General features: G+C 45.1%; 1 protein-coding gene and 1 non-coding gene across 3 annotated transcripts; both read right to left on the reverse strand.

Moving 5' to 3' along the window:
* Window positions 1–390: 390 nt before the first annotated feature.
* rasa3 (RAS p21 protein activator 3) lies at window positions 391–25,986 on the reverse strand. 2 transcript variants are annotated; one of them, XM_057013478.1, is made up of 24 exons: window positions 25,734–25,985; window positions 15,336–15,453; window positions 14,735–14,838; window positions 13,790–13,884; window positions 11,751–11,827; window positions 9,933–10,013; window positions 9,752–9,824; window positions 8,485–8,558; window positions 8,301–8,405; window positions 7,683–7,839; window positions 7,453–7,601; window positions 7,198–7,312; window positions 7,045–7,119; window positions 6,833–6,956; window positions 6,447–6,553; window positions 6,288–6,365; window positions 6,124–6,201; window positions 5,957–6,030; window positions 4,434–4,540; window positions 4,262–4,344; window positions 3,947–4,155; window positions 3,760–3,863; window positions 3,478–3,661; window positions 391–3,139 (listed from the first exon to the last, which is right to left on the reverse strand). In XM_057013478.1, exons 1-24 carry the CDS (start codon window positions 25,786–25,788, stop codon window positions 3,064–3,066), a joined length of 2,502 nt encoding a protein of 833 aa, XP_056869458.1. In that variant the 5' UTR covers window positions 25,789–25,985; the 3' UTR covers window positions 391–3,063. The 2 variants fall into 2 exon arrangements, with proteins under 2 accessions (XP_056869458.1, XP_056869449.1); XM_057013469.1 differs by having other exon boundaries at window positions 7,453–7,839; window positions 25,734–25,986.
* Window positions 10,950–11,060, reverse strand: trnal-caa (transfer RNA leucine (anticodon CAA)). Its single transcript has 2 exons — window positions 11,023–11,060; window positions 10,950–10,995 (listed from the first exon to the last, which is right to left on the reverse strand). It is a non-coding gene; the product is annotated as a tRNA-Leu (tRNA).
* Window positions 25,987–26,871: the final 885 nt, after the last annotated feature.

The raw sequence follows: 26,871 nt of genomic DNA on the forward strand, positions 1-26,871 counted from the left end.
AAACGCTGCTAATAACGCATTAAGGGCATTGCCACGTTGATGAATAATATTTTAATTATCCTGTCTTAAACTCTAGTAGTCAATTCAGAAATATCTAAAAGTAACATTTATGATTTAAAAGCTTTTTTTGTTTGAAAATTGCTTTAAGAAATAACATGTAATAGGAAATATAGTGCATATCCATTTATATTAAAATCCATTTTAAATCATATTGAACTATTTTTTAAATAAAGATGTCCCAAAAGGGAGTAAATGAAGAGATTTACATATGTAGAATTATTTTGATATAAACCTTTGGTAGGAATCTAGAATTAAAAAACTCAAACTAAAGGTTTGCTCCTGATGCAAAACTCGGGGGCAGGAGGAACAGAGGAGACACTCACACGGGCATTTGCATTAATATTGGTTTCATTTAGTTATTCAGGGGAAAAAAACACATCACATTTTCACCATTCAAGCATTTTATGTACACAAACATATATCAGGCTTAGTTCAATACTTTTAAAATATTTGTACAAAATACACTGTTCTCCCTTTATATTTTCTATCTGCAGAGGCATTTTACTGCTGAATATTAGGGTACGGACTGTTAATTTGTGATAATCAAACGGATTTATCCATGTCTGTGTGTGTCAGGGGGGAGTCGTTGAGATATGCTGAAACACTGTTATTGCATAAATGGTTCCACCATCGGGACTCCAGTTACTGTAACTGGTGTCTGTCTTCCAACTCAGCTGATGCTTCTGGGAACGTTTGAATGAACGTGATGAAAAATATGGTTGCTGAGAGAAAAAGCTTGAGGGAAAAAAACAAAACAGCGTTGTGACCCTGAGAAGAGTTAGTACATGTCAGAATCAAACACTTACCAGAGGTCAGAGGTCAAAGCAATGCTGCTCTCTTGATTTTTAACAATGTGACTGTGCTACAGTACACCCATGAAACATTTGGAGATAATAAATTGGCAAAGGTTCCTTCAAATGGAACAGTGGTTCTATGCAAGAGGACAGAGAAAGATTAGACCAGACGATTACAGGCAGTGAATTTGAAATAAAAACAAAAGAAAAACACAGGGGATTCTGCTATTTCTGACCTGTAACACTGGATTAATCAAATTGGCAATATAACCCATCCTATCAGTCACACACCTACAAACACAACCACACCTACACACGCGCCTCAGTCATTCACTTCACACACAGCGAGATTTCTGCACGACAACACTGTGTTAGAAAAGAGTCAAGTTGTGGAGGACCGTCCTCGTTCCGGACCAACACATTCAGGACAAAAGATGCCGGAATAATCGCTTGACTGTTTCAAGACAGTGTAAGATTCGTAGGTTGTGACATATAAAAAAGACATCTCGATGATTTTTTTTTTTGTTTGTTTGTTTTTCCAAAAAAAAAAAAAAAAAATTGTACAAAAGTGGTGACTGGCACTGGTGGGGATCCTGGAATCGCCCAAGTCAAATCAAGAAGTACTTAACTTTCATAAAGTACCAAAAGAATGTTTGCAAAATGACCTGGATGCACAAAAATGACCATACCATCGCCGTGACGACAACTATACTACACATGCACCGGTTTGGTGAGCGTACGTGTGGATAAAGGTGGACGCTACTGAGGATGGACACGACTAGTTCACGACGATATCCTGTACCTTCAACAGATTCTGGGGGGGGGGGGGGTCAACAGGTAAAGTTCAAAGCAGAGGAATATACATAAACAGGTTTTAGAGTAAAGGGGCACAGAGGTGCCGAAATAAGACACAACTAAATGTCCACACAGGCAGCCGACGGACGGGGCAACGCTAGTAACACACACCATCCATTTCACCGTCAAATATGACCGAAGATGAAGAAATAAAAATGTCCTGAAACAGGCGCTTTGACTTGTCTTCATATGCTTTTCGGATCGGTTTGAAGGGATGTTGAACAGGCTTTTACATTAATCCAGGAGATTCATTGTTTTTCTTGCAAATCTGCATAAACGAAGCTCCAACACCGACGCGGCGTTGTTTTGATTTAGACAAATTATAGTCGTCAAATGATGGAAGAAAGGCCTGGATTTAATCTATACAGTGGCGTTGACCTTGTCTATAACATTTAACTGTGGTAGTCAATATTAATGCGCCATTCTTAGTAAACAGACTGTTCAACATTCATTCAAACAGCTTAAAAAGAATTAAAAACAGCCATCCTTTCATAAAGGGGCGGATATGAAATTCACGCAACCATCCACAAGGTTTGATTAGAAGCGCGCGAACCTGTTTGGGCAGAGCGAAGGTGAGGCTGAGAAACGAAACTTTGATCGACAACGCGAGCTACCGTCCGCTGTGCTTGGTCCCCCGACGTTCCCTCCCTGCCTGTCTTTAAAGCGCACAGCCTTGCTGTGGAGGCTGAGGGCCGATCTAAACGCAAACATGAAAAAGAAGAAGAAGGGGAGAGATTTTGAAGGGGGGGGAAGACTGCAACAGTTCCTCTTTTCTAACTTTGAAATATAGTGGATCATTTTACCGACTTACAAATAACCAAATACAAAAGAAACAGATAAAATAAGCCTTTAAAAAAGACGAGGAGAACAAAGAAACGTGTGCTGCGAGGCTTGTTCATCCGTAGATTTGGAGGCCTTTAAAGTGCATTTCGGTCACTGTCTAAATTGTCCAGTGAAAACATTTGCTTGTTCTCTCTGACACATCGCCGACAGGAGACGAGGAAGAAGTAGGGCGTGATTTGCCTCTTCATTCGTTTCCCTTGTTCCTTGCACAAATGTTCTCCCATATGTTCCTTGCTGATGTGAGGTGTGTGAAATCTGGAGCGGTCCAGATCCAAAGTCCATCTACGTAGCTCAGCCTGGTTCTGACTCATAAAACAGCCAGTCAGGCGAGATTGGGGGGCAGGGGCGGTGCCTTTAAGCATAGATGCTACCTTAGATTAAAAATGAAGTGATACAAACTTTGTATTACAAAGAAAAACAGACACCGAGCTTTGTTAGGGTGGATTTCTGTGCAGTAAAAAAAAGATATGCTGGTTTTGGGCATCTGAGAAGCAGGACAGAGGGGCCATGCTTAGATGGAGTAAGTGGAGTTCTCAGACTGCTGGCGGATGTAGCACTGGAAACTCTTGTCTCCTATTGGATGTTCCCTGAAAATAAAGAAAGACATGGGAGGTGTTTGACAGTCGGCAGGAACATGTATGTAGACGGGAACACACTTGCTTTCCAACGTGTTGCTGGTCGCTCAGCAAAATTAGCGAATAAACTATTCCAAGCTAATGTAACAAAACTATAGAGAGCTTAAATATATGATTTGATAATCAAAATTGCAAAGATCACTATCGCGTTATAGAATAATCGTGGGCGGTGTGGCAGCGCCCCCTGCTGGCGTTAATGAGTAAAACGCATAAAACCAGTTTTACAATAATGCTTGTATTCACACACTCTCTCACACACAGAGACAAGACAAACACACACGTAAACTTACTGGCTGCCGATCTTTGTCTTTTTAAACTTGTCACGTTTGTACTTGGTGTGCTGCTGCTCCAAGGTCTGCACAGCTGAAACGATCAGTTTCAGGGTTTTGTAGGTCTCCTGGGGGTCATCGATGACGAAGCTGGAATACTCCTCCTGCTCGGGCCCGTCGTACACAGATTTACTTCCACAGGCCTCTGGGATGGAAAACAGGGAGTGGAACAACATATGTAAACACAGCAGTCATGGTATCGTGCACACGCGTTCTGGGAAAGCCTTCAGGCTGAAGTCCGACCTTGCATCTTTATCAGTTTGGTCATGTATGCGCTGAAGAGGGAATAAATCCTCTCAGTCTCTCTGTCTCCATCGATGTCCAGCTGAATGTTTGCTGGCAGACCGCTGAAACAGACATGAAAGCACGAATGAGAGCAGACAGGAGGACGAGTGTGTGACGCTGGACGCTTGTTGACCAACCCTCCTACCCGGTGCAGGGCGTGCAGCCTGGTTCTGTGTCTGCAGACATCTTGCAGCAGAGCCAGTGGCCGTTGAGGTAGGCTGAGGGATGGTAGGTGCTTAATCGTTTGCGGTTGCACTGGCTGACTTTGGTCAGGATGTCAATCCAGTCGCGGGCCTCCACACAGTTGTTGGCCTGGATGTAGAGCGCTCGCTCCGGTTGAATGACCTGGAACATCTGGTAGAGGAGGGAGAACAGGTGTGAGGGAGCTGTCTCTGCTCTCGCGGGTGTAAACGCGGACTGGAGGCAAAATGTTAGGGGTCGCGAACTTGCGGAGGCTCACATTTTTCATCCTGAATGACTCTTCCTCCAGCCTCTCCACAGCCAGAATGTTTTCAATGGGGATGCTGCATAGAGGGCCCTCTCCTGGAAGTAAAGGAAAAAATGATGATTTTTTTTTTAAAAAAACCATAAAATTGTATTTTCACTGCTGAGGACTGTGTGGTTTCCCTCACCTTTGGTTTTGTGGTAGGTAAACTCGTGGTTGGTCAGGCGAAACCATCGCTTCTTGAAATTCTTCATGCCAAAGCGGTTTCTCCCTTGTGCTCTCTTGATCATGAACCTGAGAAAAGACAATGCGATTAATGATAGTGATAAGGCATCCTCCAAAAACACACAGGCGCTGGTGCTGATCATTCTACTGGGAACTTGCTCGCCTTCTGCTCACCAACCGCTGCACATGTGACAAATATTTAGGATTTAAATCTATGAGCTTCGAGAAGAAATAGGTCTGTAAGGTTGCTGTTCCTAACAACTATCACCTTGAACAGTCCATGTTTATTTACACATCAAAGTTATATTATCATGTCACCAGACTAAAATCTTAGAAAGGCTTGCTGTCGGTGTCAGCTGCAGGGAAGGAGTGGATATTTATTGTTGTTTTTTTTGCCGGTGCAAAAGGTTGACCTTTACAAACGTTGGCTCGTTTGTTGGCATCTCAGAGGAAAATACTCTGAGATGCCAGATGTGGGAAAACACCTGAAGCACCAGGATGTGGCTGTTTAAAAAGTTAAGGACCACAGGAAAGGATGGAATGTAAAGCACCGGGGTTATTTTAAACACCAACGTCCCTAAGCTCCCACATGAGAAACTACGTAACTAATTTCCGACAACGTGCTGCGTTCGGACGTGCCTGGAGCGTTAGAAACGGGTCAGGGTACACAGGGTCAGACGACATCCCAGAAATGTTTGTACAGTAACCAACCCCTTGCTGTCACCATCACACCAAGCATGTCTGGAAAGACGAGGGCTACCAGCACGGGCGATGCTTCCTAGGCAGGCTATATGGTTCACACTTAAATTTATACCATTACAGCCTGTATATGTGTCTCTGGACAGCAGAAAAACCCCAGTGGAGGAGATTGATATGTTGCTGATGTACAGGCCTGATATAAAGAAAAGTGCGACAGCATCTACATAATGCGTGATGCTGATGTCGGGAAAAGACGTTTGGCTCTTTTTAGGGAAGGGGATTAAGGTGCACACACATACATAGGGTCACGAGGGCAAAGCCTTTATATAGCAAAGCTCTTACCTGCCCTTTGAGGTTTTAGACCCTTTCCCATCAACCCTCTTTATAGTGAGCTTTACACTCCTACGCCCGAGTAGCAAAAACAAAAGAAGGCCAGGGTGGTGAGCGAAGAAATGCAACAAGCACTGTCAACTACACACTTTTCATCCCTTCACAGGAATAACATGTGCACATGTTTAAAAGAATTTGACTGGATCCTGATTCAATTAGAAACCTGGACGCAACATCTCCAAATCTCCTAAGAGCAGTCGGTTAGCCTTGCTTAGCCTACATGCTATGAACTCAGATTAGGGCTCTGTCGAATAAACCCTGGCTAAAATACAAACAAGGTCGGCATTAATCGCACCAAGAACAACACTGCCGTGACGAGATGACATTTTAAACATCTTAAAGTGATGTAGGATCTTTCCAATAATGTAAAAGGTTCAAAATCATTGTCTTCCCTACCCTTCTTTTAGCATAATGGGGGTTTCGATGCTTTTCTGATCCCATTTTCCAGAGGTTGAGATGAGGTCCAGGAACTGTGGCATGAAAGAGTGGATATCAATATCTAAATTGGTTTATTTGACTGAAATTAGAATAAGTTTCACCAACTGCTCCATCCGAACACTCACATTCTTCACAGCGTCTGCATATTTCTTCTCATTGAAGTAGTCATAGAACGCAGCCATGTAAGACTCTTTAAAATTGGCCTAAAAGGAGAGAAATGTCAACAAGTTCAGAAGAAGATGAAGATGAAGAAGAAGACGAAGAAGAAGAAGAAGAAAAAACAACATGCCGATCTAGATTTGGCGAGGCTTCCCAGCGTCTGGATGGTCTTGGAGATGAGAGTGAGGGTTCGAGAGGTGGCGGGATCCTGGAGGACAAATTTATGGACATGTATGGACAAACCCTTTTTCCATATGTTGTGAGTGTTTGTTTTGAAAATGCGACTCACTGGGTGATGTGGCCGAAGGTGGAACAAATTGGGGGAGAGGATGGCCGGAGCGAAGAACCGCAGAAAAATAAAACTGCTCACGGCTGTGAAGCGGACGTCCGGATCCACTACACAAAAATAAACAAACAGAGACTTAAGCACTTGAGTTCTGAATTAAATACAAATTAGTTTCCTTATTTGCAAGACATTAACCACAGTTTAAAAGGTCTACGCTGTGATAAACTTGTGGCCACTTTCACATGAATAAACTATAAAATTAAAACATCTTCAGAGAGTAGAGGCGATTCATTCCTGCTGCTGCAGTTCCCCACATCCAACAACAGGGGGCGGTAAACAATACGTTACCACCAGGATATGCTAAGTAGTTTTTTCAAAAAGTGTGTTACCTTGGAAACGGGTGGCAGCAGACTCCCTCAAAGAGAAGAAGATGTCGCACATGACGGTGGGACAGCGGACACCAGAGGTAGTGATGACGCTGAAGATGTGGTCCACGTAGTGACGCAGGTTCTCCTGAAGCAGAGCGGAGTACCGCGGTTAACCCCGTCACCACAAAGAACCCACACACACATCATCACACCACCAGACCATCTCCTCTTACCCTGTTTGTGTCCAGGTTCTCCGACTCTTTCAGCTTGACCGGGTCGATTTCACAGGGTTTGTGTTCTGTGCAGATCTGCGGAGAGTCGCAAGATTACAGAAACATCCAGGTGCGGCGGAGTCATTGGAGCTAAGTGGGTCCGCGGTGACGTACCTCATCTATGATGGGCTTGAGCGTGACCTGCAGATAGTGCATCCCCGCCAGTTTCATCGTCTCATCAATGCACTTGGAGGTCAGCGAGTTTCCTCGGAAAATGGTGTTCGGATCCCTACGCGGCGGAGGGAGACGTGTGTGATTACTCAAAGACTGAGTTAGAGCCGACGCGGCGTTGTTTTGATTACGAATCTTAGCATCCGTCACCGCTAGGCGCTAAGCGGCGGCTGATAAGCGGTTTCCGGACACACTCACTGCGTGCGGTTGATCTCCGCGTGAGCAATGGCGCTGATGAAAGGCACTATCTTGCCGTAGTGGAGAAACAGACGCACAAGCGGAATAGCGGCTTCTTGTTTCTCCCGGCACACCTCCCCGAGGATGTGAGCCGTGGAAGCCGACACGGGCTGCCGGGAGAGGAGCAGACATGGAGCAAAAGATTCCAGGAGGCTGCTCGCGGCCAAAGCGAGGGCAGAATTTGCACATACCCCGACGTCGGCCGAGTGCAGCAGCAGATCTCTGAGGGGGGTATAATGTTCAGAGGGGAAAACATGGTCCTCTGTGTAAACTATGTTCAGGCGCAGAGAGCCAAGCTCTTCCACCTTCACTGACTTCCCGCCGTTCTCCCGGGGCTGCAGAAAGTACCTGTAAAAGAAAACACGTGTGAACACGTGCTCATTTCATAGCTCGTAGTTTCTACAGAAGCCCACGGTGGACAAAAAGACACAAATAGGCAGTTGTTAAAATTAACGGACAGGTGTAAATCACAATTTTTCTGGTGTAAAAGCTAAAATTCAAATTCTAGTAAGTTCAATCAATTGATTTTTTTCATGTGTTAATCATTCATCATTAAATCTGAATAAAAAGTGATAGAAACTATTATTTGCATATTTAATAGTGTGAAATAATAAAGAGTTGGTCTCTCTGTCCAGTTGAGTATTAGTGATTAGTGATTACCATTTAACTGCTTTACTACTAAAGACAATATTGATATTTGATACTGCAATTCTGAAAATAAAGCAAAAAGCAAAGCACTGATGGTTCAAGACCCAAATGAGGATGGTTCAAGACCCACGCGTGTGATATGACAACCAGGCTGCTCTTACCAGGCGTCGTGAACCCCAGCCTGACCCAAGACCCGGAGAGGGACACGCACCCCTCCCAGGAACTCGTCGCCAAACTTCAAGTTGCTGGCGTTCCACAGGTCCACCCTGAGAAAAGAGAATGGGCCTAAATCATGTAGAATCATGAAGGAAACCAGAACACCTGATCTGCAGACACGCTGCTCACCTCAGTGTGAGCTTGTCCACATCCTCTTCTTCAACATCAAACTGCCTCTTTGTGTAGCTTAACGGCCGCGTCACCTGGAAACGGAAGCAAAAGACACATCCTGTGTTCAAAAGTCATTTTTGATTTTCTCATCGTAGCTACGGAGACTCTTCACTTTTATTCTACTTCTTTTGATTTTCACTTTGACCAAAGCAGCCGAGCGCTAACGGCAAAAGCTAGCTGTCAGATTCAGCGCTAAAGAGGGGAAAATGTAACTCCATAAACATGATGGATGGGCCTGTTTGTGCCTGTGGGCATGGACCCTCAAAGGGGACCGAAGGGCAGAAATCAGCCTGGTATGCAGGGCCCGACTCATGTGACAGTGGGGAATAAATGAGACAGTTTTGTCATATGGAAATCAATGGGCTTGATTGTTTCAGCGGTTCGTCCGAATCAATCAGACTCTTGTCCTGCTGTCCTCCAGCGCTGCAGCAGGATGGACAGAAGGAGGAGGGACGCAAGAACCGGCAGCGCTAAGAGAAATGGAACGGCGTGCGTGTGTGAAGAACATCACAGAAACCATATAAAAAGATGCCAATTCTCTTGTGATTCACTTTTTTATCTGAAAAGAACTAGTTTTGGTGGTGAAGACAATTTTTCAGTGTGCATGTATGAAAATATAGAAGAAAAAACATGCTAAATAGCATTTTAGTAAGAGGACATGAAATTTCATTGTTTTAATGCATTTTTAAATCAAGCATTTCATTTAACAATAAAAGATTACACCCATGTTGATAACTTAAAACAGACGAAAAGCTGTCAGCAAATAACCAAATGTAAAGAATTGATTAAAAGTTTATTAAACGTCTGACTTTTCTCACAACTTATTTCTTACAAAAGGTGCGAAATATCCAAAGACTGCAGAGAAATAGATGAGAAACTGAACGGCTGGCATTCAACTACCACCAACATCTAATATTTACATACGTTTGCAAACAGCAGAGCAGTTTCTGTTGAAGTACACCTGAACACCCAAAGACTAATCTGTCCTTTCAGCTGAGAGAACTTTTAAATATAGAAATAATCTTGGGATGCTACCTCTTTTAGTCAAGACCTAAAAGAGATACAGGAGTGGGTTATTCCTGGTTGAGCGAGTGGATTTGCAAACTTAAAAAGGGCTAAGAATCCTTCAGGCCTTTGCCTAATGGTTGAATTACAGGTGGGAGCAGACAGAAAGGACTGGGCAAATCTCTCCATCAGCGGTACAAAGAGAAGAAAATAGAAATACCTCAAAATAGAAAACCTCTTCAAACTGAGGATTGTTGGTTTTCCGTTTCACCTTGGTCTTCTTTGCATCCGACCTGTGAAAAGCAGAACAGCGGAGCAACGTAAAGCTGGTGCATCTGTGCAATAAACCGCTGGACCTGGTCAGTTAAGCAAGCGAAAACCAATCATGGGAGGGACCTGACCTTGAAGGCCCCAGCAAAGAGACGGCAGCGTAGGGATCGCATTGGCCATTGACGATCGGGAGACCTTGACACTCCAACACTCTGGGGAGACACACACACATAATGACGCGCCCATACAAACACAAACAGCATTCTACTGCTACCTTTATGATAGATATAATACATCCCTCAGCTCCTTTCCTTGACAGTCACCTAAATTCTAACCTTTAACCTACCTACCTACCTACCTACCTACCTACCTACCTACCTACCTACCTACCTACCTATCTATCTATCTATCTATCTATCTATCTATCTATCTATCTATCTATCTAGTATGTCCTAATCCCTTCCTTTCCGATGACATCATACAGTAAGGGGATTAGTCCCAAACAGGAAAGGGCGAATCACTTCCTGTGCGTATCCGTGATGCAACCCTATTCACACCATATGATAATGAATTACGCAGCAGATTCCCGGTTGGCTCGCAGCTGAAATGACACATAAACGGTGGCTTGCCCCATCCCGCTGACACACACACGCCCCCACCACTCACACACACATGCAGGCTGGTTCCCGAGAAGGACTAAGGAGTGGGCTGGGTTAAGCGTCACTAATGCCAGAGCACTTCCTGTCCAATAAGCTTGTTTATATAACCCCTGTATGTCCTAATAGCGAGGCCTCTCTGTCTATTTTTTCCTCTCATCACCGCCGTGACCTAACAGACAGGGCTGCTGAGCACCGATTCAGACATTACTCAGTTTTCCGCTCGGGTTCACATTCATGCCACAATATCAAGCAAACAAGGAGAGAAACTGCATCCAGGAGGAGTGATAATGACATTACAGGGTGCGCCGCTTCAAATAATTACAATTGAATTCCATTACATCAAACAAGAACCTGAGGATCTTTGAATCATTTCAACATATACAAAGGTGACGGAAACATTAGCAACCCAGTCTGAGCCAACACTGCAAAGCATTGTGTAATTCAAGGTTACTTTATTCATCCCCGCAGCGAAATTGAATAAAAGGATAGTGTCAGAAGTGGGATTCGAACCCACGCCTCCATTGGGAGACCAGAAGCCCCGTAACACCGGAAGGAGTTGATCCTTGAGTCTGGCGCCTTAGACCGCTCGGCCATCCTGACACAACAACGACACTGTCTTTGGTTATAAAGCACACATTAGATTACTAGCATGTGGAACAGCCTGAACCATCGCTGCATCTTTATCATCGGACAATCAAACGATGCATCTCCCCCTTTGTTTCCTTCACACGCACGGTTTCCTAGAGAAATGTGAATAGATGACCTCCCACTCTAAGCGCCTTACCCACGATGCACTCTGGGAACACAGCCACACTGGCTTATAGAGAGGCTTCACAGCTGCACTGAGAAGAAGAGCTGGACACACACAAACACACACACACACACACCAGAGAAATCCCCACCCGCAAAAGCATCACCGTATCTGTGCGCGAGTGAAGTGTGGACATCATGTGCACTGTTGGCGGTGTGTGTGTGTGTGTGTGTGTGTGTGTGTGTGTGTGTGTGTGTGTGTGTGTGTGCAGCCGCCACCCCGGGACGTGGGTGATCCTTTCGCACATTCCGAAACACATTCGCTATCGACAAAACTGCCACGTGGCCAGTTAAAGGCTGTGGACGGGATGATCCAGCGGCTGTTGCTGCTGCTGATGTCGTCTGTCCCATTTTTGTGCTACTTCTAAGATTAAGATTGCGTGTGGTCAGTTTTAGCGGCCCTGTGCGCTCTCTCCGAAGGAATCGGTGCTTAGGTTAAAGGCAAAACCTCCCACGACGTCCGCGGCCGTGCTGCCTCACCGTGTGGCTAGTTTGTGGTTGATGACTCCGCTGTCTGTGATGACTTCACTCAGACGCAGCTCCAGGTGCACTTTTCCCTGCGAGACACAGATGGAGACACGCTTTTGGATTCGGACAAGCAGGTGAGGCGTGTAAAAAAAAAAAAAAGAACAAATTTCTGACCTATTTGCGTGTTCCTGGGCACGAAGCTCAATCTCGCAAATGTGTAGGCTAATCCCAACCCGCTATCTTTCCAAACCAGTTTTAGTCTTGGGAGCCGTCTATTTAGTTCAACCACAAAGCTCAGCACATAAAAAAGCCCTTTAATTCTGTTGTTTACCCTACAGGGTAACATAACAATTTCAGGAAACACCGTGGATTTTACTGAAACCTCTAAGTCTCCCTCGTTAAATTTTAAATCGGCACAACAAGCGTTCCTAATACGGTCGAACCCTTCCATTAAAAACTGACGTTCCACAAAAATAACCGGAGGCCCGAGTGCCAGCGAACGCTATTCCCCCTCTGAAGTGATTGGATTAATGACATAATGACAGCATAGCTGCCACGGAGAATCCGTTAATTACCAGCATCAGCGTGAAAACTCGAGAGGCGTCCGACTCTCGCGCGGAGGGAACAAAAGCGCGTGCTCATACGCGGGCGTGCCGTCCAAACAATGTGGCCTCTATTGAAAGGAGAAGGGAGACACTGTATCTTCCCACTTCATTAGATCCATCTCCCTCGCCTTCTCTCTTGTCTGTCACTCTCTCACACATCCTTCCTCTCCCCGGCTCCTCGGAAGAATGCGTCTCTGTTTTAGATCCCTGCTCCTGGGCTACACACGCCCATCTGTCTGCAGATGTTACCGCTGATGCTGAAGCGTCCCGCTCGCTCATATGTGGCCGAGCATGCATAGCAGAAGTGTTGCCTATACACTGGATGTATGTGGGGCGACAGCTCCAAACAGTATCCATTATTTACAGTATGTCAGTGAAGGCAACTGAGCTCCCATTAGGTCTCATTGCCATGTCCCATCCAAAGTCCTTGTTGTTTAGCTCAAGTGATTCACGAAATACGCTGTACATAAAGAATATGTTTATTGATCCAGGTAAACACTGTCGTTCATGGAGGTTTGATCTAGTCTTTTGGTATTTTGTTGATTTGCTGAAAGCCCGCTGACAAGAGAGACAAATGTTGAGCTCACACACAGTGTTTGTTTACATATGATAATATATCTACCCAGTTTACAGTCTCTAGCTGCGCGGGGAGGTTGCGTGCGGGCACAAACACGCGTGAAGGTTGTACAGAGGAATCTGGATGTGCGCGGAATAAACTACGATTGGTCAGACGGGCATCCTTGAGATTCATCGATGGTCAAAGAGGCGGCGGTGTATTTTACATAGGCCTTCAAGGCAAGATGTATTTACAGTTCTTTAGATGTCGGATTCCAATCGGCTTCATTTATAGACTGTTACAGTGTAGCTTGTGTCTCGGTGTTTAACAGAAGCCCAGAGTCCCTGAACAGGCAGCAGTGGCTCACATAGGGGGCCCCGACTGCTGGTGTCCTGTAGAGTAAAGGAGGTGGAGAAGGGGAGATAGGGACGGGGGAAGGGAGACGCACATGAGGCTGTGATGGGGAGGCCTGCATTGGTGAGCACAAATGGCCTTATTTGACCTTAAGGTCTGTCATCCAATGTCAAATAGCCCTGGTCGGTCGTTGAGTCTCAGGTGTGATGGGGAGTCTGTGATCAGTTAAACAGCTAAGAATCCCAATACTGGTGTTCCTGGACTCCCTTTAAATGCAGAAAAACCCCGTCTCTATTTGAAGATACGGCCTTGAGAAGTGAGATGATGTCATGGCGTCAGTCTGAATGCGAAGAGGAAGTTTTGTTGCAGCGAAGTTGTGCAATATGTGAGTGTGTAAGAAGCTTTGGTAACTTTTTTTTTTCACTAAATGGGTTTTTTTTTTCTTGATTTTATGGGAAAACATGAGCTTGAGGAAGCCGGCGTTTCGATTTTACGAGAGTGTGCGTTTGCGTGAACGTGTAGGCTTTCCTGCTCACCTGCACCTCTGAGTCAGCACTGACAGGTTGTAGCTGAAACCAGGTGTCTTTCCCATGATATTTCTGTAGGTCCTCTTTCTTTACTGCAACCTTGCCTGCACACACAAACATACACACAATGACACACAAAAGAAGCTTCTTACAGGATTTGTTCTTCGTGTAAAATAACGTTTTATTAATTGCACGCTGCCCGTCTAATGTCAACATGACAACAGCAGCACCAGGTGCTATAATACTCACACACAGCATAGCTGTTGGCCTGGAAATGATCCCGGATTTTTACCTTGAAACTTTCTTTTGACAACACCCATAATCACCCGCCCACATGCAGAGCGGTGACAGGCCCGAAGAAAACAAATCACACCCTGAGAAAGGTTTTTCAGTTTGTGGTTACACACACACACACACACACACACACACACACGTTCGCACACTGTAACGCCCATGGAAAATTTACATCTAACTTTCACACAAACTGAGTCAATGGAGTTTTAACCACTTCTACAGTTTTTAATTAATCATCGCAGTTGCAATTTGACAGAAATCGACGTGAATATCCGCACATGAGCCCAAAAAAAGGAGGGCATTCTCAGAATAACGATTTCGAGTTTCATTTTCCTATTGGCTGCGGCTGAAGCTGTGCAGATGCTGTCGCAGCAGGTGGTTTTAAAAGTGCGTCCTCGCTGCAGATCTGGGCCGAGACCTGGAAACCTGTGCACTGCTCACACACTGCTACGTCAAACAGCTCCAGATAGCTTTGGTTAGCTTTGGCCTGCTGCCAGTAGCCACCTTAGCCTTAGCTCAAATAAGGTCTTTGGTGCCATCGAAATAAGACATTATAGAAGTGATCTTTAGTTGTTGTTTTCTGTTGTTTGCACTGCTCTTTGCTCCAATGCAGAAATGTAAATAACACAACTTGATAAGGGGGTGCAGGAGTCCACTCACCAATACTGGAGTCCCTCCTGAAGACGTCCCTGTCAAAGATGTAGAATGACAGATGCCTGAAGCTCCGTGGGATCTCACAGTAGAAGTCCTCACCATAAAAGGGGCTGTGCAGAGAAGTCATAAATGGCCGCTCACACAATCTGACAGTTTTAACCACAAACATGATGATGGCGTGACTTATTGCAACATTACACTGTCTCTGTTTGTCATTAGAATCCATCTGTCTTCCCGGATTCTGCTGGATTCTCTCCCGGCAGCCCATAATTGAGAGACAGGAATACACCCTGGACGGGTCATCAGCCCATCACAGGTCACACACACCATTGTCTCTTCCTAAGCGTGAAATTTAGAGTCTCCAATTGCCCTAATGTGCGTGTTTTTGGACTGGAGGAGGAACCTGGAGAGAAACCAGTTGTGACACTCTGACTATTCTAATCTGTGTCACCATCTGAAGAATCTACAAGAGCCAACTGCATCCTGATAACTAGTGAATTGTTATGCAATTACACGTTACATAATTGTGAACAATGGGTGACAAGACTCTCGATTATGACGCAGAGCAGATCTATTGTCATTTAAGCAGAGATCTCTCCTAACACACCATAGGGACTTCTCCACAATCTTGGTCCTGAAGACCTCCTCCTGGTCCAGGTTGACGGTACAGTAACAGTCCCTCATCCTGTTCGGCCCTGGGTATGGAGGGATGTTTTTTGCCTCTCCTACACAGAGAAAAGCGAGAAGGAGCAGCAGGAAGGTGAGGGCAAGCAGTTATTAGACAGGAATGCTGCTGAAAGCAAAAACTGTTGCTTATTTTTGTTTCTTTGTTTTTTACGCAACACATTTTGTACATTTGATTGCAATCGGCTAAAACCATTGTACAAAAGGAAGGAAGTTGCTGTGTGAGAGACAGAAAAAAGAGGAACAGCTCTATAATGAAGCAATGCAAGTGTTGTGGGCTAATAATCATATTCTGCACCTGGAGTTCAACTGTTTTTAAGTACAAAGGAGAAATACAACCTACAGAAATGAAATCATAGAAACAAACACAGTTGGGGTGCTCACATCTGTTTCAGCTTTTGTGCAACTGACAGCATAATCATAGTAACAATCATTAGTTGCACGCAGGCACGCGTGTGTGTGTGTGTGTGTGTGTGTGAGTGGTGTCAAACCCTGTGAATGAAAACAAAACATCTGCATGGGACAGATTTCCTAATGCAAGTGTGTGACAGATAGCGCTGCCTTTCAGAGGAATGTGGTTAAACCACCCACCAAGACAAGCACATGCGCTCGCGCGCACACACACACACACACACACACACACACACAGGTGGTGCCCCAGTCCCTCAAGAAGAATCCGTTTCCTTTTATAAGGCCACGGTTCGCATGCTAGCATGAGCTCGCCGCTGTATATTGTGTTTCCTTTCGCTACAGAACTCCACACTCTGCAGTTACAGTCAGTTTACTGCTGCTCATCACCGGCCGATCCAGTGACAATCCACTACCTGCATGAAATCCGACGCCGCCTTTCAGACGTTGGCCGCAGCGGTATTTCCAAAGCTCGTATTTTTAGCGGTGACAGTGAACTCAGCGCAACACCTTTGGCAGAGAAAAATTCGATCAATCACTTGCTGGAGTCAAGAAACTCTAGAATCAGAATGGTTGATGGCAGAGCAGTCGGCACTGTCACACACCGTGGCGTCTCCACGCCTGGAGGTGCGCGGGCTCGTGTTACGGCTGTGAAAATATTACAAGCCATAGCTGGAAGGTGAGCAGACACATTAGTCAGAAAGAGTCACACACTGTCAACATGTTGGCTTTAACCTGGGGGTTATTTACACGTTTGGGGGCCGTCGACCAGGTCAACAAAAGTTCGGTGCTGAAATTTCCCTGTGGAAAAAGCAGACATGAGACAATATTGTCTCTTCTGTAATAACCAGGCTCCGTCTTTACCTGGCTGAAATTGATTGTAAATTTAGTTTTGGCTCATGTGTTTACGCTAATGGTGCGCTTGTGACTTGCGCTCACATCGCCACCAATTTCCTTCAATGGCAGATGTGGTATGCGCGTCTGGAGGCTGCAGCAGGCTGTGCGTGCACCGAATCAGCGCATGCAGGAAACCAAATTAAGTTGAGCAAAGAAGATCAAACAGAAAAAGAAGTTCCTTCTTTAATGATACAGTAAAGGTGAATTTTAATGCCAAGGCCCCCTTCTGGAGCCTTCTAAAAAAGGAAACACGTGCTAACTTAGAACACGACATCGTATGATTGGACAGAATCATCTCCATCTTAACGTCTTGTCTGTAGCTCAGCATGGGGGATTAATATGAGACTGAGACACTGAGGTGAATAAGAGCCATCCGTGGGCGGCCTGTCTGCACCTCTGATGGCTCATTCATTCATTCATTCATTCCCACACTAGCTGCACAACTCATGTTTTAGCCTCATGGCAATGAGGCCCGATCTCCTGTCTATCTCCATACTCTTTTCTATCATTTATTCCTCTTGCTGTGCTGTACGGGCCCTGAATCGCCACAGATATCTCTTTTATCCTCATGTTCCCAATAAGGACCTGTTAGGCCAATTGATTGGATTCCATCACCCAGGTTGGCCCAGTAAGCACAACCTCAAGAGATTACTACAGCTTTTACACTTCAGCACAAGTGCCAGTTCTTTTAAAGACTTGAAGTGGATCCTAAAACCAAAAATAGATCTGAATACAGCAGAAAACACAAAAGATGTGTCTCACTGTTGCGTCTGATGTATAAAAAGTAAATGTTCTAAAACAATAATGATGTACTAATAGCTAAATACATTAAATACAGGAACCTTTAGACTATTTATTTGAATATTGTAATCAATACCACAAAGAAATGATTTTAGTGATGCAGAGTGAATAAATATATGGTCTCTATCTGTGTGTTGGATTTGGTCTCACAATTAAGGAGGTTTCCAATGGTGGTAATTGAGGAAAACTGGAAATTTTCCTTTGAGTGAAGATACCTACCATTTAAAATGGTGTAAAAAAAACCAAAAACACTACATTTTCATCAGTCTGAAGCAGACAGACCCGTGAATGCAGAAGCTAAGCTGAATCCTCCGATCATTGCTGGTGAGATGACTTAAAGCATGGTTATATAATGTATTTTCAAATCTTTATACTGTCATCTCCATACTAACCAATCACAGTGTCCTCACAGATCCAGCACAACAACCAAAGCTCGACAGAAATCATAAATGGTCCCAAAAAGGTAGAAAAAAATACCGTCAGCCTGATGAGAGCATCCTTCATTTCCTGAGATTTTGTTGCCAGTCACTGACAGAATTGTGTGTTGAGGCTGAACTCTACACAGGAAATAAACAGGGCAGTTACCTACCAGTATTAGTCATCTAAGGATGCTTTCACATCCCCCGCCAGACCAAAACAACCGACAGCATCACAAAGCATCTGATACTCTCTGGCTTTGGTTGAAAGCATCTGTTGGTATTTCAAATCATTTTGTATATTTCATTAGTGATTCATTAAAAGTCATATAAGGCCTCATCCTGTGACACTTTAATCCTTTTAGCTTCACGTGACCAAGAGATGAGAGGCATTCTGTCTGAGGACAGGCACCGGCAAGGAGTGTGTCACTATAAAAATGCACCTAATAGGCGAAGCAATGCATTCTATTATACATTAGGCAACAAACCAACCGAAACGTCCTAGTAAACCAAATGAATTTGATCAAAATCCAGGCTGAAAAACAAGAAAAAAAAATTCCAAAGTTATCTAATGCATCAAGTTTTGGAATATGTTGGTAGTTTGCAATCTTTACCCGATGAGCAAGAACAAACGTACGCACACATAAAACAAAAACAAGGCGCGAAACATCAACATCAGTTATGAGTTTCAGATGTGGAAACACCCAAAAACTCCTCCACAAACCACATGCAAGTGCAATGATACACAGCATAAATGTCATTAACAGCGCAACATGTTTAGATGCACAGTCAGGCTCAGTGGTTTTGAGATGTTGTTGCTTCTGTGTATTCACAATGTTTGGGTTGTGGACACGTGTAAGTACGTGCATTGGATGGGTGAACATGTTACGGAGGAAGCCTTTTCAGAGGGCCACCGCTCAGCTCCTTAGATTAAAATCTTCATAAAACCACACAGTAATCCTTATTGTCAGCCCTTCTGGCTTACATTCTTCTTTATCCCGCTGTCTTCGCCGCTGTTTCCTCCTCTGAGTCCCTACTTTCTCTTTTTTTTCCCTCCATCTGTGTGTTGGGCTGTCTTACATATTTGCTTCCAGAATTAGATTTAACATAATTCAATTTCATTCTATTTCTGGTGACTCGCCTATTTTGCATCTCGCTCTGGTTTGTTTCCTCCATGGGGATGCATTTTATCTCTTAAAGTAAGCAGAAAATAAAATAAATGACGACAACAACCACCGGAGAAACAACAACGGCAGCCACAACAGCAGCCTTCTCTTTTCATCATGCAGCTGCCCTTGGAGAATATCTCGTCCTAGTATCTGAGCGGAACACACAGCTGAAAGACACGCTTCTTGGCACGTGTGTGTGTGTGTGTGTGAGTGTATGCGTGTGCACAAACATGGGGACAATGAACAGATCTGCTGAGAAATAATGATGACAAAACACCCAAACGCCAGCGAGAACCAACAAAAGCGGATAAACCCAGGAGAAAGGCACATGAGAAGAACAGAGCAGAAGGGAGCAAGGCAAAGTAAATTACACAGCCAATGGGCTGCTTTTGTTCCTCTTCCTTCTCTGCCGACGACTCCACAATGACCGCACTCACACGTAAAGTTAGCACGGCGCAGTTAGCTCGGCGCCGCTCCACTTATTATTCCAATCTGCTCTGACGTGAGCGCAATCGGGGGGATAAACAGGGGTGAGTGGCTCTGTGCTCAAGCAGCTAGCCTACAAAACATAGATTTTGAAAAGAGAGAGGGAGAGGGGGGGGTTCTGAGAGAGAGAGAGAGAGAGAGTCACTCAGATAGAAAACTTGAACTACAGGAAATGAGATGAGGAGAAAGGAATTTCAGCTGGATCCAAAACGTGGTTTAAAAACAGCGAACTACCCAGTTATCCCCTGAGTGTGAGTGCCATCTGAAGTCTCAAACACATGCAGCATTCAGATTTTAGTCACAGAAAATACGTCACAGCGTCTGTCTACAACGACCGGGCGCTGGGGTTTATTCTAATATGAGAAAAGCAAATTTAATTGGGATCATAAGAACTCCATTCGAGGCCCCTTTCTCACGTGACTTGTCATCGTTTCCCATGGGGTCAGGCCAATTTTTTGAATTTTTGAATACCAGATCCTAGAACATAAGCTGTAACTGCTCACACCAAACAGTTGCGTTAATCTTTTCCATCAGAGGAAAAATAAAACAGGATAATACGATGTTTTGATGTGGCTTAAGCCAGCTCCATTAGCATGGAGGTAGGTTTTACCTCCCCACCTCGAGCCACTGGAACTACTTGTCCTACTCGTCCTTTTGCTTTTTGTTGTTCAAGCGCTTCGATTCGACAGCTAACTGGTTAACTCAGTTAAGTAACTGCAATGACATCTGCCCCAAAAATCCCTTTCTTCCGGGCTCCTGAAGAAAAGACCTCAGTACAATGAGTCACCAGGAATCCATTTAGCTAACAACCATCCAAGAGTTTGATCAAGAGTTACGTCTATATGCAAAACCAGCAGTGAGATGTTTCAGTAACGTAACGCTCACTCCAGCAGCTGCAGCAACACATCCCATCAACCACCCACCCACCCCCCTTCCCCTCCCCCCAACACAGTGAAACCAGCTGAGCTGCTCCGTGCTGACGTTTTTCTCGCAACCACAACAGTTGTTGGAGGGGCGCGGGGAGGGACGGCGTAGAACAACAAGCCAGTTCCCAGTTAAAGTCTGGTTTCTCTTCACACCGCCATCCGTAATAAACCAGCGCTCTGTTACTGAACTCCGCGTGGAGCTAATGTTCAATCACATCTGTCAGCCTCGATGGAAAACTTGGGTGCGACAATGATACACAATCACAAATCACACGCACGAAGGGCTGCGGAGTCTGCATTAATATTGCAGAACGTGTTTCTTATTAAATCTATCTAATTTTTAAATAAAGCGACTGTTTTCTGATGAAATCTTCAAGGTGGCGTTTCTCTCTTTACCTGCAGGTTTAGTTTTCTCACCGTGACATTGTCAGGAGTTAGAGGTCAACTTATAGGAACAGGATCAAGTCAGCCGCTCCCATGGGGCATCTGAAGGACATCCTGAAGGAGTGGCGCTCCGCGGCCCTTTATTTACCCCTGCTGGCCCTGCATGCTGGGCCTACGGCAATACATCCTCTTTATTCCTAGTACTGTTTTCTGTTAGAGGGCGCATTAATGAGTGCAGGGAGAGTGACAGCAGCCAACCGTGATCTTTGCACCAGCCTGGAACTCAACACGGTGCGTCTAAACAGTCAACACGCATGTTTACAGCAAACTACCCCCCCCTTCTGCCCCAAGAGCTGCCCTTTATGGTTAAAACTATGCAGCACCTCCAGCTGAATATCAGTGTTTTTGTTTTTATCAACACACTTTCACCAAATGGAAGTGGAGGAGTCCTTTTTCACGGAGTGTTCTAAACATTCCTTCCCTCCCCTCTCCCCGTCACTCCGTGTCTCGTATTCAGTCTGGACAGGAGGAAGTTTGGGAACCTCTGTTGGCCAGCTGTCAGAGGAAGGGGTGGGGGGTGCTCAGGGGCTCTCAAGACTGGAATCAACCACCCACTCCTGTTTGAAAGACCTCCAACAATTTAACTCCTCCACACAATATGTAATCTAGTATTTCTTCTAGCTCCAGCTATAGCCAATGATTAAATACTTAAAAACCCATTTAGGTTTTGTCAACTCACTTTTCGTGGAAACAATCAAGCAGTGGCTTTAAACAAGTACTGTAATTCAGACTGGCAACCAGAGATACCGTCACATTAGTCGCACATTGTTGTCTCTCGCACATTGTTATTCACTGAAAAAGAAGAATCGAGATTTATGGAAACTGTTAACAATCTTCAGAGCCACAGCTCTGAAGACGAATCAGGGAGGGAAAAGGGGAAGTCGCCTGTATACGGTTCCCATGTTTGACAGCCGTTTGGGTTATATTTCAGGGGACCTCACCCTCTGCTTGTATTTTAAGTAGCTCCCAGACCTTGCATCATTTCTGCACATTGTTAGCCTGTTCCAGTAGAGGTTCCCAGACTTAGCGGTCAGCTGATGCATCATTTAGACTTCCTAATATTGGGTCATACTTACCAAAATAGTCACAGCAGCTTGCTCTTTCGCTCTTCTCCACTCTGTTACTGCCTACTTCTGATGCCGTCAGGCACCTGTGACCTTCTACGACACCTCTGTGATTGAATTCACTGCTCTATAATCACCCTGATGGTGCGACGTTGCTATGAAATCTCAGCCTTGTATACTGAACAACCCCTGATGAGATTTAATCAGAGACCTGTTTTCTCATCTGCTTGTGTGGTGACATCCATTATGCCTCCGCGTCCATTATGCGTAACGCAAACAAAACAGGAAGTCACATAAAAACTCCTGAATATGTGGTAAATTACCGGTATTCCGCTGTGTTTTTTCTGTACTCGCCGTGACTTTTTTTTTTTTTGAACACACGTTTACTGTTAATCAGCACCAGTCCCCAAACTCCTGCTGCGCCACTGAGAGTTCCCACCCGCATATTTGCCCCGGTCCCGGTCACTGACTGACAAGGCGCATGCGAGACGCTACCTCTGTCCCTCCGCTCTGTCTCTCCCTACATCTGCTTTGCATTAGCCTGTTGCCACGCAGGAAACAACACAATCCTTTTGTAGTCTAGTCCAGCCATTCAGGAAGAGAAACGAGGGTAGCTTCCTGTTTCCTGCGTTTGAACACAGTAGCCCCGTCTGATTTTTACGAAAAAATCCGACACGTTCCTTCAGGAAACCGAGCGGAGTCATCACCAGAACAATAAGTCATCTTCCTGTCTCTTGAACAAATGTGCATTAGGATTTCAGCTGTGAGTCATCCTCCAGTCTACACTCTCCTGACAGCCACCCAACACCACCCACCCGCATGAACAACCTTGCACAGATGGAAGACTGCGCAGAGGTTTGCGAACATATTTCACCAAATCCTGCAACAGCATTTCATTTTCTGCCACCACATTGCCCCTATTACACTTTCACATCTGTTTTTACTGTTTCTAATACTATGTAGTCCCTTAGCGGCATTTGTAGTAGAGGAAATAAATTCCACTGTACAGCCGCGGAACTATCTATTGTGCATAAGACAATAAAGGCTTTGGATTGTTGAATCAGACTGTCACAGCCCCGTGCACATGTACAACACTATGATAACAACAAGGTGATGCAAGGATTACATAGAAATTACCTAGAGAGGAGCTCTGTGGGGAACAGACTGACACGGAGAGAGACCACTGCTAGGTAACGAAACATTATCATCTCGGCTGTCCTCAGGGAGCGACGTGAAGTTCAAAAGCCGAGTTGAAAATGACGTGCGGTACATGATCCTTCTGACTGGGCATCAGAGGTGCTAGACTCACAAGTTAAGAAGTATTTATTGTGGCTTTCATGCAATTCACAAATGACTGCAGCGAGCATCGGAGCCAATGTCAGCTTTAAAAACGGAGCATCCCGCTAAATACAAGTGAAGAGATGTTGAGTTTTGCTCTGGAAACCCTGAAATCACAATTATACTGGAAGCGCATTTGGCAAAAGACGGGGACAAATGATTAATTAGGGCTAAAGATGTGTGTGTGTGTGTGTGTGTGTGTGTGTGTGTGTGTGCGATAGCCCAACACTAGAGCATATGCACGTGGTGCACACCACAGCGCACAGGATGCACAACGGGCACGGGCATATATAGTGATACCTGACGTACAGGCTCTTATATCTGGTTAGAATAAGCGGAACCCCCGAAAGGTTTTTGACCTGTACATGTTTCACACATTATTAGAGCTGTAATAACTCTATTCATAAAGTAATATGCTTATATTGTTTTCACTGGTTGTAATTTTCCCTTCATTTGACACCACTCAGCTGAATTCCTGCTACGTTTCATCTAATTAGCGTACACTTAGGTTTTGTGTGTTTTACGGCGAATTTCAGTGTTCAGTGTTGATATTTCGTCACTGAATGAAAGTGTTGGTGAATCAGTCATTCAGCTTTCAGTCAACCGGCTGAACATTCATTCACAAAGTGCAACAATCTAACCAGATCTTTGATACCGGCGTGAGTCATCCCACAGGGAACAGAATATTTGAAAATTCAAATCAGCAGAGCTCTCTCCGACTGTTCGCCGAGGACGGTGCAGCCGCTTTGAATAGCAGGTAAAGAGATTAAAGTATGCACCCTACCCTACCAAAAAAGGCCCGCTGCAGCCTTATTGTATGCTGTGCAGGTTGGCACTGTCCGCCGGCCCCCACGGCTTGTTGGTGTGTTTGTTGTCCCCCCCTGCACAGCCCTTCTATCACATGTTTGGAAACAAAACAAACCAGATAGCACCGCCCGGATGAATAAGGTGCCAGATGTCAAAGAGAATGAGAGGAGGAAGTCTCAAACTGACAAGAGTTGGGGCACAAGAAGGTAATTGAGTGGGGTTTTTTTAAGGGCAAAAGTTCAAAAACAGCCAGACAGGTGAGATTGTGTGGACAAAAAGGGCTGATAAATCGCATTAAATGGCATTAAGTCAGCTCCCAGTTAGAGGCTTTGTAGCTTGAGCCATCCCTCATCACATAATGATTGGCTTTTGGATGATTATTGATAGAATTGAAGGCTCTTGAATGGCAGCTACACTCTTCTTCTCTGTTGAAACCTGTAATGCAAATTGCTCTAAGCCTCCTCATGGCTCCATTCACAAGAGTGCTCCACATGCTTGATACAAACCAAGTGGCCACAAGAGACCAGCTACATATCTAAATATAGAAATCTGGGCTAGCAATCAATAGCTAGACAGTTGGCATAAAGCTATTTTTCGGGGGGTGGGGCTGAGAGAGAGGGGGGGTTATTATATGAATGGGTAGCTGCGATTCCGGTGTAATAAAGGTTTAAGTAATTAAACTCGATCCTGAAAAAGGGAAGGAGTCATCTGGATCCGTGCAGCTGTGGAGGCGTTCATACGCTCAGCCTGTTCGGATTACCCCATAATTCAAATTCTGACACTGGTTTCTTAAGCCAGCTGCCAAATTCCCACAATTTCCCCACAAGACTTCCGATGTGTCGACTTTGTCCGTTTTTGGCGTTCATAATTTTACAGCTTGCGGTTCGCCGGCTTTGCGCTGAAGGGAAGAAGGTAGGGTTAAAAAACGTGTGATTTGAATTATAAACAACAGCGGTGAGAAGACGGGACGCTCTCCAACCTCCAGCCCGCACCGCCAGCCTGCCTGCTCGGCCCGTTAACACGCAGCCGTCCGTCGAAGCGCTCAGACGAGAGGGGGTTTGGGGGGGGGGGGGGTGGGGCTGAGAGAGAGAGGGGGGGTTATTATATGAATGGGTAGCTGCGATTCCGGTGTAATAAAGGTTTAAGTAATTAAACTCGATCCTGAAAAAGGGAAGGAGTCATCTGGATCCGTGCAGCTGTGGAGGCGTTCATACGCTCAGCCTGTTCGGATTACCCCATAATTCAAATTCTGACACTGGTTTCTTAAGCCAGCTGCCAAATTCCCACAATTTCCCCACAAGACTTCCGATGTGTCGACTTTGTCCGTTTTTGGCGTTCATAATTTTACAGCTTGCGGTTCGCCGGCTTTGCGCTGAAGGGAAGAAGGGAGGGTTAAAAAACGTGTGATTTGAATTATAAACAACAGCGGTGAGAAGACGGGACGCTCTCCAACCTCCAGCCCGCACCGCCAGCCTGCCTGCTCGGCCCGTTAACACGCAGCCGTCCGTCGAAGCGCTCAGACGAGAGGGGGTTTGGGGGGGGGGGGGGGTTATTTTCCTTCTTACCTATTTTTATTTTAACGCTCTGGAAAATCCGCAGACCTTCCTCTTCTACCGCCATACTTTCCCCGCGGCGCTTTCCCTTTTGACGATCAGACAAAGACAGTCCTCCAGGGTGGTCGGTTCTGGCCTCTCCAGCGCACGGATATTCCAGGGGTTTTGCACATCTATGCTCTGTGGACAGCGATCATGCCTCCGTCCGCGCTCCTCTGGGGGCTGCTGCTGCGCCTGGTTGAGAGTGGAGCGGATTGAAACAGCGTCAGTCCCGCAGCGGTAGTAGCGTCACGGTGGGCGGGGCCCGGGGACAGCCACGCCCCCGCGCGGGTCCAGACTGTTTACGGCACACGAGGAGAGGCTTTCCTTCAATTAACTTAGGGGAAATAAACGTCAAAAAAAGTGATACTTTAAAGGGAATAAAATGAATAACAGTGATAGTTTCTCTTTTTCAACCTCTTCATAAAAATATTGCCAACTATCAGCCTGAATCTTCTAGCAACCATTAGCATTTTTCACTTATTAATATGAAACCTTTTCAGCTAGATAAGAACACTAATTCTCTAATATACAACTCATAAAGTCAACACGTTAACTATCAAAATGCAATGGGCAAAATGTTTTCAAAATGAAATGTGCGATTTACTTATTGCAACAGTTGCATTATTGTTTACAGTGTTTCCTGTATCTACTTCCTGTTGCATTAATCACATGCAAGTTCTGACACATGCACGGTTTCTGCATTGTAAATTGAGAAAAACTTGAACCCGATTCGAATGGTCAAAATAAATGAATAAACGCTGCTGCAGACTATCCATGCTTTATAATCAGAAATTTCTTTTGCACCTTCCATCTCTCACACACACACACACACACACACACACACACGTGTGGTTGCATGAGTCTAATACCACTTGCGCTCCCAGGCTGCTTATTCAAATAGAATGCAGATGCAAACAGCAATAAACACTATTGGCATTCTCATTTCTGTCTGGGCCCTATCCTGCTTGAAATTTGCTGCTCATCCCAGCCAAAAGGCCAGAAATTATCTCCTGGTCAGATTTGACCCCAAAACTTATTCTTCACAGGTTTTAGCTCAGCTCCTAACACAATCCTCCCATGCTGATTGGTCACCAAACTGTCAGATTTA

Source organism: Takifugu flavidus, chromosome 2 (assembly GCF_003711565.1).
Source record: "Takifugu flavidus isolate HTHZ2018 chromosome 2, ASM371156v2, whole genome shotgun sequence".
NCBI lineage: Eukaryota > Metazoa > Chordata > Actinopteri > Tetraodontiformes > Tetraodontidae > Takifugu > Takifugu flavidus.

Coding starts and splice junctions, on each gene's coding strand:
- rasa3 (XM_057013469.1), bottom strand. CDS start 25,788: ATGGCGGTAGAAGAGGAAGGTCTGCGGATTTTCCAGAGCGTTAAAATA. Junction 8,559..9,751: donor AAGAGGTTTTCTATTTTGAG/GTATTTCTATTT, acceptor TTCCGTTTCCAG/GTGACGCGGCCGTTAAGCTA. Junction 6,202..6,287: donor GCCTCGCCAAATCTAGATCG/GCATGTTGTTTT, acceptor CTCTCCTTTTAG/GCCAATTTTAAAGAGTCTTA.